The 13,740-nt window shown below is 38.5% G+C and overlaps 1 protein-coding gene across 1 annotated transcript in view; it reads left to right on the top strand.

Annotated features, from left to right (window-relative positions):
* ADAMTSL1 (ADAMTS like 1) overlaps window positions 1-13,740 on the top strand; it is a 366,597-nt gene that overhangs the window by 77,030 nt on the left and 275,827 nt on the right. Inside the window, exon 2 of the mRNA XM_053465892.1 lies at window positions 1,848-1,961. Coding sequence (XP_053321867.1) covers window positions 1,848-1,961 — 114 coding nt within the window. The remainder of the gene's footprint in view (window positions 1-1,847; window positions 1,962-13,740) is intronic.

Genomic DNA, 13,740 nt, shown 5'->3' on the forward strand with positions numbered 1-13,740 from the left:
TGAGGGGATTGAAACATTCATGGGATAGGTATGTGGTGATGAGACGAGGACTCCAACCATCATATGCACTTATCTTGTCCATTTGAAAATGCAAGTGGGATTCCTCAGAGCCCCCCCATAGCCATTTGCCGTTTTCTCACCCCCTAGTTAACTGTCAACCGAACTCCCTGCACATGATATACACAGCTCCAGTCAGCTTCTGTGTGCTCCTGTGTCATTTCAATGGGAGCACTTTCCTGCCACTGATTGACTGCTTAATAGAACTTGATCACCAAATATTTCTTATCAAACTCTGCTTCTATGCAACTAATACAAATATCTATGCATCAACTATGGAAAATCAATTCATACAACCACAACCTTGTTTTAAAGGAAAAAAAGCATTAGGGTGATGTATTTTATGAGGAGTAATGTCACACTTGTATAGGTCTCTCCCCTTAATGCCCAAACAGGGACACCTGGGGGACAAGCTTCTGCAAGGGGATCTATATAACCATGTTGTCTCAGTATCTGGATGCAGAATGTTGTTGGCTTACAGAATTTGCTGTTTTAGTAGTTGAGGAATTATTTCAAGAGAACAGTTTTTTCAATTACTTTTACATTTGAGTCTTAAATGATCCTTCTAAGTGGTGTAACAGACTACGAATTGTGTACTGTGCCATGTTCCACAGTACGTTGCGCAAATCTATTTTCTTCTCATTAAAATCAACAGAACTTGCTGTATTATGAGGTTAGTTTTTATCAGGATATCAGCTCATAATAAAAAAAAAAGCAGTACCTTTCAATCTCCATGGGTTCCTACTTTAAAACCATGTGGTTAGGCAAGTTCTGGAACATGTCAGTGAGGAACAACTTTGCTAATCCCCGGAGAGCTATCAACAACAGCAACTACAACCAACCCCCCCAAACAAGCTTCATAAGACATCTTTGAACTGCGTCCAGGGATTGTAAAGATACAAGAACTTTGAACTGTTCTCTGATAAAAAGAAGCATATTGGCAAACATTTGAATGTTCTACTCAGTTTCAGTAATGAGGTTTCAATAATGCGCACTGACTTGCCATGTTTTAAAGGCGTTTGCACAAACATGGTGCCAACATTTAAGGGAGCTTCAGGGAAAACCTGATATTAATTGAGCCTAAACTATCAAGATGAGAGTACAGATGGGATTTATAGTGGGCGTTACGTTTTTGGACACATGATTTACTGCATAATTGTACTTAGTATCTGTCAAACATCTGAATAATTTTGAAGCTTAATGAAGACCCCAACCACCTTATAACATGAGGAGTGATCCTGTGTTTTGTTTTTAATGTGTTCTGGTAATGTGGATCTCTACATGGTCAAGATTAAAACTGTTAAGTCTTTATTCTTTATAAACATAAATATATACTATATAAATATTAGGTGCATGTCATCCTCTGTGTTGGGAATATCTCTTACGTTTCTTATATTTACAGTCTTACAACAACACAACTGATCATTGAAATCACTGCCGCCTTAAAAGTTTGGGTAACTCGGTGGCCAACCACAAGACACTATATGTATAGTTGTATCTTAAATATTAACTAAGTAAAAGTTTATGTAAAAATGTGGGAGCTATCATGTAACTAAGCACTCGAGCCTCCTGCAGTGCGTTATGGGAATGTCCATCGTGATTGTGATTGCCTTTTTTTAGAAAAGGTGTGTTCTATGGAGGGTTACCTTTCTGCACGGAATTTTTTGTATTGATACGCCACCTCAAAATATATAAACATGCTAAATCATAATCTATTTCATTAATATATTACAAGGTATATGTACATTCATTTAGATAATTGAAAATATGTAATATTTTCGTTTCTTCAGGTATTAGGGGATGAAGGTGCCGTGTTTCTTCATGAATTTCCTCTAATTAGAAGAGAAAGTCAACAGGATGAATTTCTTTCTGACTTAATGGCGAATCAAAAGATTGAAGATCCGGTAGGAAACGTCATTGTGTTAATCTAAATGTTTAAAAAATATAATCTGTCTACAAATAAAACATGATATCCTATGAGTGCTCTGGGAAAACGCTATGATTTTTTTTTGTTCTACAGTGAAGCAGTGAGATAAATATGTGTATGTATGTATATATATATATATATGTGTATTATATATGTATATATATATATATATATATATATATATATATATATATCACCTTACTGTGCCTTTGCATTTTCTGCTGGTTATTGTAACATGATTTCTCTTAGTAAACAAAACCCCAAAAAGGTAGCTGTACCCTAAATCTACAGGGTACTACTTTGATTAAAAAAAGAAAAGCTGTGAAACACTCTGTAATAAAGGTAGGAGGGATGTAGTTACTACAAGTAGATTATTTACCAATATTTCCAGGTTGATGTTGTCATTTGAGTGAAGTCTGTTCCTCTGCTATAATGTGGTTGCTGTTATGCAACTGGTGTGACCACATAATGGCTGCATTTATTTTTAGTTATTTGGTGATTATTGGAATATTTCTAATCTGATGATTTGTGTATGGTCTTTTTGGGGATTTTGACAAACAATCGGGTTACATATAAAAAGTAAATTATCCTTGTTATAGTACAAAATATAAAACATTCCTGTGGATTGGGCCATGCATTGGTTGCTATGTTGATAAAACCACTTTTCAAACTTTGCATTGTAGTCACTTTTCACATATAACACTGTTGGTCCTCTTATCAAAACCCTATATATTGCTTCCCCGTAACACCATACCGTGTTCGTTGAATGGGATGAAGATATTAGACTTGTGCATTTGGATCTGTGCAAATTGTAATCTTAACAAAGTTTGCCAATTTCATTAATTCATACGAATGACCAAGAATGAGGAGGAACCCCCAACAAAACCAGTGAAAAAGAAGCAGAGAGTTCCACATTTTTGTTTGTATTTTGTTGATTTTTTCACACTCTCTCTCATTGTTACTCACAATCTCTCAGTCTCTTAATCTCTGCCAACTGCTTCCATGTGCCTGTCTTCTACGCTTTTTCTTATCAGTTAACCTGGCCTCCCCGTGGGGATCACCACTGCTCAACTCTTTTGCATAAGTATATCAAGAGGCCAGATTTTTCTGACCTCTTGGAGTACTTCTGCAAAAGGGCGGACCCATGGAGCGCACTAGGAGGACAGCCTCCCTTCATTCCTCCAATGGGAGTGAGGATTTTCCCCCTGGTGTGCCAAGGCTCCGCCCTGTTGCAGAAGCACTCCAGGAGGCCAGGATAACAGAGCGGGTGGTGGGCAGATGTTGACCAAGAAAGAAGACAGAATAACAAGAAGAGGCAAGAAAACAAGCAGAACATTATCTTAAGTGGATATTCTAATATTAATGAATGTTACATTATATTTCATTATTTATCCATAGTGTTTGAGATTCAGGATCATGACTGACTTTTTGTAATAACAGTTTGTTTTCTGATTTTACACATTTTGTTATGTGAAGTGTGGTTCAAAAACAGCTGGAGTGCTGACTGCTCGTTATCCCTGATATATCTGATGGCCTTTACTTTTTGTAAAACTCATGTAGTTACAACACACTGATAACCTATATTGCTCCTTCATTGCTATCATGTGATTTAGTGATAACCTTCTACTTTTTATGTTGGGAAACTGACTCGTAATTCCTAATATTTTAAAAAATATGTATTTTTTATTGATAAAGGCATTTAGGTGACATTTTGTTGAGGATAAACCTTTTCTTGAGATAGGAGACTTGGTAAAAAATTAAAAGTGCTGAAAAATCTTGATTGCAAAAAGATGACATCCCTTTACGGTATTTAAATATTGTTTTGTTTAAGAAAGTATTTACCAATTGAATTATGGAATATGGGGTGACTCTTTCCTAGACAATACATTTAATTTTTTGGCTTCCATTGAGTTCATCTCTGATATTCTGAATTGCTTTCTTATTAAACCTATGGAGGGGAGCCATGTCCATTTAACTAATACTATATTTAATCTATTGCCAAATATCTGTCTTATTTTCCAAAGGGAGTGAAAGGCATTACAATAAAAAATGTACAAGGAAATGTATAACACATTTATATCAAATACTTCAGAAAGAGTCTGTTTGCTTGAACTCATATGGTTAATGGTTATGCTGAGTTTTTAACTATAAGGACTTGGTAGGGAGAGGTAAATTGTTAAAAATGGAACCTATTCACTAAGCCATAAGCACATGCAAGGTGGTGTAAATGTGAGCGTAACACTTGACACTACTTATTTCACTTAAACCAACATAAATGAAGTATCTTGTAGATTCATTAATTGACAAGTTGGAACTGTACATCCTCCAACCACTTGGGGCTGCTGGTGCATAGGAGTATATATACACATAGATTTTTGGTTATAGAAAGTGAACAGATCTACAAAACTAGTTACTAAAATGAAGTGAAAACAAAAGTGTTAAAATTGGGAATATGGACAATACTATTAACATAAGACTAGATCAAGAACTGATTAAGATCTGAGTGTTACATCAGAAAAAATGGTTAGACTAAATGGGTCGAATGGTTCGTTTCTGCCATCAAATTTTTCTATGTTACTAATACAGAAGAGGAAGCTTCCAGTCTATTAGATGACTCACCCATTCGTGTACTCAAAAGCCATATATAAAGTATTGTGGGACAATTAAATTGCGCTTTTGGAGAACAGGAGACTTTAACAGCTGTCTGTCCATTTGGTTACCAATGGTATAATGAGTAAAAAGAACATTCTGGGTTATTTTCTCAAGAACTGTTTTCTGAGCACCATATCACTCAAACACTGTTTGTTTTTTCAGCCTCTGTCTGCCTCCTGACATTACACAGGCGGGACTGAGAGATACAAGCATTAGCAACCCTGCAGCAATAAAGACAGTGGTGCCCAATAGTGGAGGATTTGTATTCTACAGTAGGATTGAACAGAAAGTGCAAGGACCTGGGAACAAAGTATAATGGTTTTCATGTAGCTATCACTATAGACATCACCAATGTTTCCTTCCTAGATCCTGGGGGATCCTTCAGCATTGAGCTCTAGACTACCTAGTACAGATACTGGGTAGTTTGGAGCTAATTTACAAGTGTTCAGGCTGTGAATGTCTTAGTTTAATGCACTATGCATAGGCAGTATTTTTATGCCAGGACTAACCCAATTTTGACAGGACTCCAAAAAAAAGGCTGTTCCTGAGAAATGTGGTAGGTATACTTCAATATTTAATATTTTATCTATCCTCTGCCACAACATTCCAGAAACCTCAATAATCTTGTCCACATGCCCTGCCACTCCCACTACCCACCCTCCTTTTACTTTTGCTCTCTGGAATAGACACTCTGCGTGTAACGAAACCTGGCTAACCTCTTATAAGACTGCCTTTGCCGTTGCTCTATCCCATGGTGGCCTCTATCGCACTCACACCATAAGACCTGATGACAGAAATGGTGGTGATGCAGGCTTCCTACCCTCCCCAGCTTGTACTTTTCAATCTACTCCCTCTTCTCCATCACTCTCTTTCTCCTCATTTGAGGTCCACCACTTAACCTTATCTCCTTATGTTGTTACATACGGTCCCCCTGGCCCTACAAACATTTTTCTTGACCACTTCTCGTGGCTTCACTTTTTCTTCTCCTCTGATGTTCCATCTATCATCCTTGGAGACATCAACATCCCAGTTGACACCTCTTTGAGTCCCAAGGCTTCAAAATTTCTTTCCATTACCTCCTTTTTTGATCTCACACAGCATTAGTTCCCTACTCTTGGTCATGGCCACACCATGGACCTTATTTTTTCTACCATGTGCTTTCTCACTAACTTTCCTAATTCCCCCTTTTTCCCTCTCTGACCACCACTTCCTATCCTGCTTTCTCATCTTATATCCTACTCCTTCCCTTACTCCAAACAACCTTTCCTAACCAGGAATAGCTCTGTAACCTTCAGAAATTCTCAACCAATTTACTTCTGCTTCTTTCTCCTATCTCAAACATGTCATGCCCTAACAACGCTACCTTTCTCTGTCATCTGCTCTTGAAGATGTAGCCCCATTTACTACTCGCTCTTCACAACGTTCACGTTTTCAACCCTGGCACACGACTGTAACCATGACAATCACAACTACCCCTTCCACTAACCTTAATGCCTCTGACTTTGCCACTTACTTCAATAATAAAATCAAAATTATATGTGCACATATTATATATATATATATATTCTAGCTCATATCTTCACCCCCCCTACACCACCACCACTGGATCTGTCACAGCTTTCTTTAAGCATGCTTCCATAACTCCTATCTGAAAAAGCCATCCCTGCACACAAATGATCTGTCCAATTACTGCTCCATTTCTCTACTTAATCTTGCCCCCGAGCTTCTTGAAACAATTACTTATACCCAATTAATTATATTTCTTGATTCCAACTCGTTAGTTTACCCTCTTCAATCTGGTTTCTGCCCTTGACATTCTACTGAGACCACCTTTAATAAAGATACTAATGACCGACTCACTGCTAAATCCTAGGGCCACTACTCAGTGCTAATCCTCCTTCTGTTGCTTTTGACACTGTGGACCACCCTCTTCCCCTTCAAACTCTTCGTGATCTTGGTTTCCGTGACACTGCTCTCTCCTTCCCTATATTCTCCCCCTCTCAGTTCTCCATTGTGTTCTCCCATTACACTACCTCAGTTGGCAACTTAATCTCATCCTTTGGCTTTCAATACCACCTGTATGCTGATGACACCCAGATCTAACTTTCCTCTCCTGATCTGTCTCTCTGTGTCTTAGATTGTGTAACTAACTACCTGGATGTCTGTACATTTCCTTAAACTCAACCTCTCCAAAACCAAACTCCTCATATTCCCTCCCTCAAATGCCAACATTACCCTTAATGTTAACGGTGCAGTCATCTCCCCGTTCTCTCCTGCTCGCTGCCTTTTTGTCACCCTTGACTCTCGCCCCCCCACATTCAGTATGTCTCAAAAAACTGCTGCCTCTCTCTTAAAAACATTGCCCGCATTTGTTCCTTCCTAGCACAAGATGCCATCAAGCCTCTTGTCCATGCCCTAATTATCTCCCGACTTGACAATTGTAACCCTATCATAGCTGGTCTCCCTCTTACCCATCTAGCCTAACACGTCTCTCTGCTCATCCAATGATTTCCTTCTGTCCTCTCCTCTGAGTTCTAGTTATCATGCACGCTTGCAAGATTTCTCAAGGGCTGCCCCTATTCTCTGAAATGCCCCTCCTCAGCCTATCTGTCTTTGCCACTGCCTTGAGTCCTTCAAAAAATCCTTTAAAATCCACTTCTTTAAGGACGCTGACAAGATTCCTTCCATATTCCTGTAGTTTACCTTTTCTAGTCCCTCTACTGCAATACTTATACTAGTAGCTGGTCCATCTTTAACAGTGGCACCTTTACCTCTTGTATAATACACCCTAACTCCCTCTAGGTTGTCTGAGCAGGGCCCTCCTCAAGTGTTGGTCTGTATGTCAGATTGTTATGTTATATACTACTAGTTATGTCCTGTCTACCCATTGTACAGCACTACTGAATAGCGCTATATAAAACAATAAATAATAAAAATAAAAAAAACACATCACTGTTCCTTTGACTATGCTATAAAAGTTACTTGTTTAGTTACAGAATGTTGAAAAAACAGACACAAGTCAGTTAGGATTGACCAAATGGCTATTTTAATACTCACTACTAAGAAAAATAGTAAGACAATTTAAAAGAAAATTGTCCTGCCGTGAATAATGACATTTGTATAAATACTATCAGCTTTATTTCCTGTTAAATTATGTCTTCTTCTAAGTTTCTTTTTTGGCTACAAAGAAGCTATGGAGTCAAGCTGATGCAAATACTTCTATATTAAAGGCTCTTTGCCTGTTAATAATAATATGATCGACTAAGGTATTTAAGCTTAAGGACTTAAGCGTGTTTGACTTTTTGTTGGCAGCCAGGTTAGGAAACGGCACAGGAAATATAAATCTACAGAAATTTGGGGAGTACAAAGAAAATAACATGCCATATCAATGTGCTGTGACTACTAAATACAATTGGCAGAGGTATTCTAGTAGAACTTTTACATACAGATACTTTTTATAAAATATATATATATATATATATATATATTAACTGTAACAATATAAAGCATAAGCTGGCTCTGTTTAGCTTTTACTTATATAATGCATGTAGCTATAAAAAAAACATTACTTAGAATAATACGTGATACGTAATTATGCATGAATCTCTTGATGCATTTGCAAGAGGGGGCATTCATTAAGGGGGACATCTATCACAAACATAACAGTACATATGCTGACGAAATTGCCCCTTTAATGTTTGATTTCCATTAAACCACCAAAGTAAACTATATATGTTTTGTTCAAGAGTGATTTTATAATTAGCATTATGTAACCTTTTTTAATGATTTGCTTGTATTCTTCCTTTAGTGTTTAGCTTACTATTTTATTCTTTGTTAACCATATGCTTTAGAAGTGCTTTGGAAAACGGAAAAGATGAGGAGGCTACAAAGAGAGCCAAGAATACTCATAGAATAATGACTATACCTGGGACCTCTCCATGTTTGACCAGGAGTGTCCGTGTGATGTGCTGCTTATCTGGGTCTCCGCACCTGTTTCCCCATTTTCCTTTTTAACCATATCAAAGGCACAGGACATATACTCACAAATATTGTAGAGTGGTATGTAATACCTACAATGAAATCAGTATGTTAGAAAAAAACTGAATCTGAAGTATAGCCTTGTAACTACTAACAGATTGTAAATGTAAAATCTCTAGTTGTTCCATCATGTTCAATTTTAAATGCAATTTCAATGGCAGAACAAATTCAAAAATGTTGAAATTAGGCCACTGAGAAGGGAAGAAGAAGAAGCAAAGTAATGAAAATAGGGTTGCTTTGTGGAACTGGCCTACTGACTGTTGAGAATAAAGACCCATGTTTTATGGGGATAATCAAAGTGCCTCTTGCTCGTCTGTGATTAATGACTTTCTGCTGGAGCCACTTAGAAGTACTTCCACAGATGCCGTGCATTGCTGTCTGTGACACTGATTTAGCTCCTGCCATCTAGGAATTTGTATATTGTGTGCTTGATTGGAAGTCTGACAGGTGAAGACATCGTGTAAATTATCAAGAAGATTTTTTTTCCATGTCTGCATTTGTGTATGGTTCTCTCCTATATCGAGAGCAGGATTCAGCCTCTGGAGAATGACAGCAAGAAATGTGGTCACTTGTTGGCATGTACTCACTTGAAATAGATGTCTGCCTTCTAAGGAATGCAAACGCCATCCATTCTTGGCCTATGCTTGGTAGGTGAAAGCTGCTAGTCAATTCGATACTGGAAGACATATTCCAAGCTGTTATCAGATGTCTAACAGCCAGTGCCCTATTGCCTGTATAAGCAAGCAGTCTTAAATATCAGTCTTACTATTAACAACAATAGTGATTGGTACTGGAATGACTAATTGTACCACGCTAACAATTGTATTCATTTTGCAAAAAAAATAAAAACAAATTGGACCTGTGATGTACAATCATGGCGCCATGAAATATAGAACTGGTATTCAGTTATTTCCAGAACTGGTTTTTATTCCTGGTAGAAGCCCCAGTTGTTGTTTAGCTCTTGTAAGGCATTGTTTTATTTTTTTTTTGTATATTATATCAAAACTAATACTTTTTGAGGATGCCCGGTTGTTAATTAATGTTGGTCTGATTCAGGTGCACTAGATCACTGTTGTGGGTTCAATCTGTGTGTTGTTGAACACATGGAGACCACTAGTTGTTTGGGTTCAGGCATAGTTTTTTTAGGTTTGTTTTCATAAAGTTTATGGGCATTTTGGTTTCAATGAATTTTAATGTTCAGTTGATGGGTAAGTACTCTTTTCTTTATAAATTCTGTAATGTCTGAATATATAGTGGATGAAAGTCCCCAGTTGGGACTGAAAAATCATGTGTAATGGTATGATGAGGTACATGTGTAATGGTATGATGAGGTAGGACCCCAGATGGCAGAGTTAGCCAGGCCAAACAGGAACCAGAAAGTCAGAGAACCAACCGGGTCAGACAGGTAATCAGGATAAGCCAAATCAGAATCCAGAGACGAGGTCAAACAAGCCGAATCAAATACCAGACGAACAGGAATCAGGAGCCAAATCAGGAGACAGGAACGAAGTCAGCAAGCCGGGTCAAACGAAGAAATAGTCACAGCAACTCGTACAGGAAAACCACAGAATACACCAACCAAGGGTGAACCAGAAGAGGAAGTCCAGGTTTAAATAGGGACAGGTGGAGGTGTGTCCTGCATTAAGGAGGTCACCCGAGGCTATAAGAACACGTTATGTATGTAACGTGTAATATTACTTTTTGGCCACACGGTGGCGCTGTGCTACCTGTGAAGACGCCGACCGGGTAGCGGTGGTACTAGCTGCCCGGGAAGCCGGCTGAGGAGGCAGCGTCGCGGGACCAGCCACGGCGCGGGACCGGAGAGGCAGGTAAGTCCTTACATCATGTTTCTATATTTCATCATTTAGTAATATAAAAGTTTCTTTGCCCAAGAGAAAACATGTCTTCTTGTTTATTATTAAAATGGCTGGATGATGCTCCCAGGTTGGTAAGAGACCGTTTTGAGGTTATGTGTGGTTACGTTTTAATTTTATATATAGGTGCGAATGGTTTTCCTGCATGTGACTTCCTTGCTGTCTTTGTCTAGCACTTTTCTTATTGTTCATAGAAGGAAAAAGAAAATACTAATGATCTGTTTTTGATAGCTCAGGTGTTAGATTACCTCATTTATTTTCTCTTGCGCTGGAAGTCACAATATATCTCACAGATTGCTGCAGCCTACTGGGAAAGTCTTGCTTTGTAAAGTATAATGTAATTATGAAGCTGATCAGTACAACTTGTTTTACCTAATCCTCTTTTCCACATAGAATAAAGCTGAAGTTGTGTTTGCAGCTGTGACAGTTTGAACATTTTTTAGTAGATAAGTAGCAGATGGTGGGTCGGATCAGAAAGGAGACTGGATATGAGTAGAGAGAGGAAGGAAGAAGGGTGAATCAAAATGTCCTCCACTTGCCAAAACATGTCAGCTGTGACTCCTTGTCCTGAAGTTGACAAAGCAGACATTGAGACAGTAAAGACGCGTTCTGGATTAACTTCCTGTATCCTTATACCCCTAAATTACAGAGTGCTGTAAAAATGGTATCCTTTGGCACTCGAGTTAAGTAGTGCAGCTGAAGTGTACTCATCACTTCCTCAGGCAATTCAATGAAGCATAAAGTGAAAATCTATAAACTATAAAACTAGCACATTTGAAGTTAATAAAGTCTAACCGGTTAGTGTATCTGCAGAACAGATCACGCATTGTTCTCCAGGCTAAGGCTGGTGTTTTCACATTACAGAAGGGGATATTGGCAAGAATGAAGCGGGCCATTATCGTATTTATTTATGTTATACTCACACTAGATATTTGACGTGAGCCTCTATTTCTTTGTTACGCATCGAACAGTTCAATGTGGACAAGTACACGTGTTCAGTATATGCTAGAATCATAGGATCTGGCATCCTTTTATAGACAGGTCATGGCATTATGTGTACACTGCAAATAGTTTCCATTGCATAAAAATGACATATTGGCCCAGCTTAGGTCTGTTTAGAGGCCCAGCTTAGGTCTTTCTTTTATTTTAGATGGAAAGAGCAGGGAAGCACTGCATGCACATGCTAAACCACTTTCCACAACAATTCCTGAAGTAAACAACCTCTTTATAGTAAATAAAAATTAAAAAATATATATATAATGGAAAAAAGAAAAGCATATAATAGACTTGAACCCTAAAACCACTTGAGGAGCAACCCGAAGTATATCTATCTCCAATAGAACTTGTATGAAAATCTACGGTGTGCTCCAGGAGACATGTGAATCCAATTATAATCCTGTGGGTCATAGTGGTTAAAGTATAGGGCTGTAACCTTACTCATCAGTGGTTCACTAATTATTTTTCATACAAAAGCTTTGTATCCTTTAAACCATCCAACATAAAAGTTGAAAGCATGATAAATTACTCTGATTCAGTCATTCTAATGCAGCCTTTCTGTACCTTTCAGTGTAACTACTATATCTGCCCTTTCTCTATAGGAAGGCACATTTATAACACACTCATATCCTAGTTTAAACTCGTCACTTGTAGCCTTTGCAAGATGGTTTAAATCATGTAAGTGTCAGGACCAGGGCAAGCGGGTCGGGTAGGAGCCCAGTTGCAGGGGATACCAGAGACAAATAAAGACACAGGAGGCTGTGTATATATATATATATATATATATATATATATATATATATATATATGTACAGATAACAGTCTATATTGGAGTGTGCTGGCAGAACAGGAGGAACAGGACTGGCCAATAAGCGTGATAAGGCAGATGCACCACAGCAGGGTATGGACTTCGGATAGGGGACCACGGAGCGGACTTCAGATAGGGGACCAAGAAGCTCACTTGGACCTCTGGCAGAGCACAAGGTTGGAACACAGCAAGTAGCCCACAGGCAGGGCACTGTATTCACGGCAGGGCACTGAACCCACGCCAGGGCACTGAACTCACGGCAGAGAGCCGTCATGCAGGGCACACGGTGTTAACCAACCCTGGTCAATACCAGGAGATCACAGAAGCCAAATCAAAAGCCAAGATCATAGGTCAGAACAAGCCGTGTCAAAAGGGGTAGAATTCAACAGAGAACTGCTAGGAACAGCACAGGGCCAGGAAGCAGAGAAACAGCAAAGCAGGAAACACCACAATGTAGAGGCCCAGACTAAAGGGCAGAGCAGGTGTATAAGGGTATATAAGGGCAGGGCTACACCCAGGTAACATGGCTCAGCTGATCAGAATAATTAAACGGGTGCTCCTCAGAGGGAAGGGTGGCCAGGTAGACACAACATTGTAAAAATATCACATAGTCCAGGTTGGCAGGGTGGAACCCTGACAGTAAGTATCCAAAGACGTTAAAGTGTGTGTGTGTATATATACATATAATATATATATATATACACTGTATATATATGTATTGCACATAGACAAGAACTTACTAAATAGACCATGGGGTGACACCTCATGAGTTTGCTTCATCTGGGGCAGGCCCGCTTCCTGCCAATTCCAAATTATTGAATGTTTACTAAACTTTTGGGGTGCTTTCTGTTTAAGGTACTCAATATCTTGTCTGCAGACCATCACTTCAGTTGTGTCTATGGGATGACTGAAGGACTGTAAAAGGGTGTTTTTTAAAATGTTACGGAAACATGCCATATTACGGAAAGCTGGAAGAAGAAGGGACAGTGTATTATAACTTTCTATCAATTATAATATAGGGGACATAGCTATATATTGATGGATGTAAATACTAGTTAGGTGCACATTTCAGCTGTTTGTTATAACAATATTTTATCGCTATTTGTTAAATGAGAAATTACACTGTCTGTATATAAAAGCAATGAGGTAGGCACATACAGTACATATTGCTTTATTGAATCATATAGCTGAGTTATGTTTTCTATATCAAGGATTGGAATCTATCTCCATTGTCATTAACTTGGGCTTGAGCAATGATCTTGGTCTCTCGCCCTGCTGCAGTACATCAGCTGGTAAATTCAAGGTCACATAACCTACTTAAACTCTTCTGTTTTTTAAAGTATTAATTTCCCTTGGATATTATACAGCAAAGCTCCATAACTATTTCA

Source organism: Spea bombifrons, chromosome 1 (genome assembly GCF_027358695.1).
Source record: "Spea bombifrons isolate aSpeBom1 chromosome 1, aSpeBom1.2.pri, whole genome shotgun sequence".
Classification (NCBI taxonomy): Eukaryota; Metazoa; Chordata; class Amphibia; order Anura; family Pelobatidae; genus Spea; species Spea bombifrons.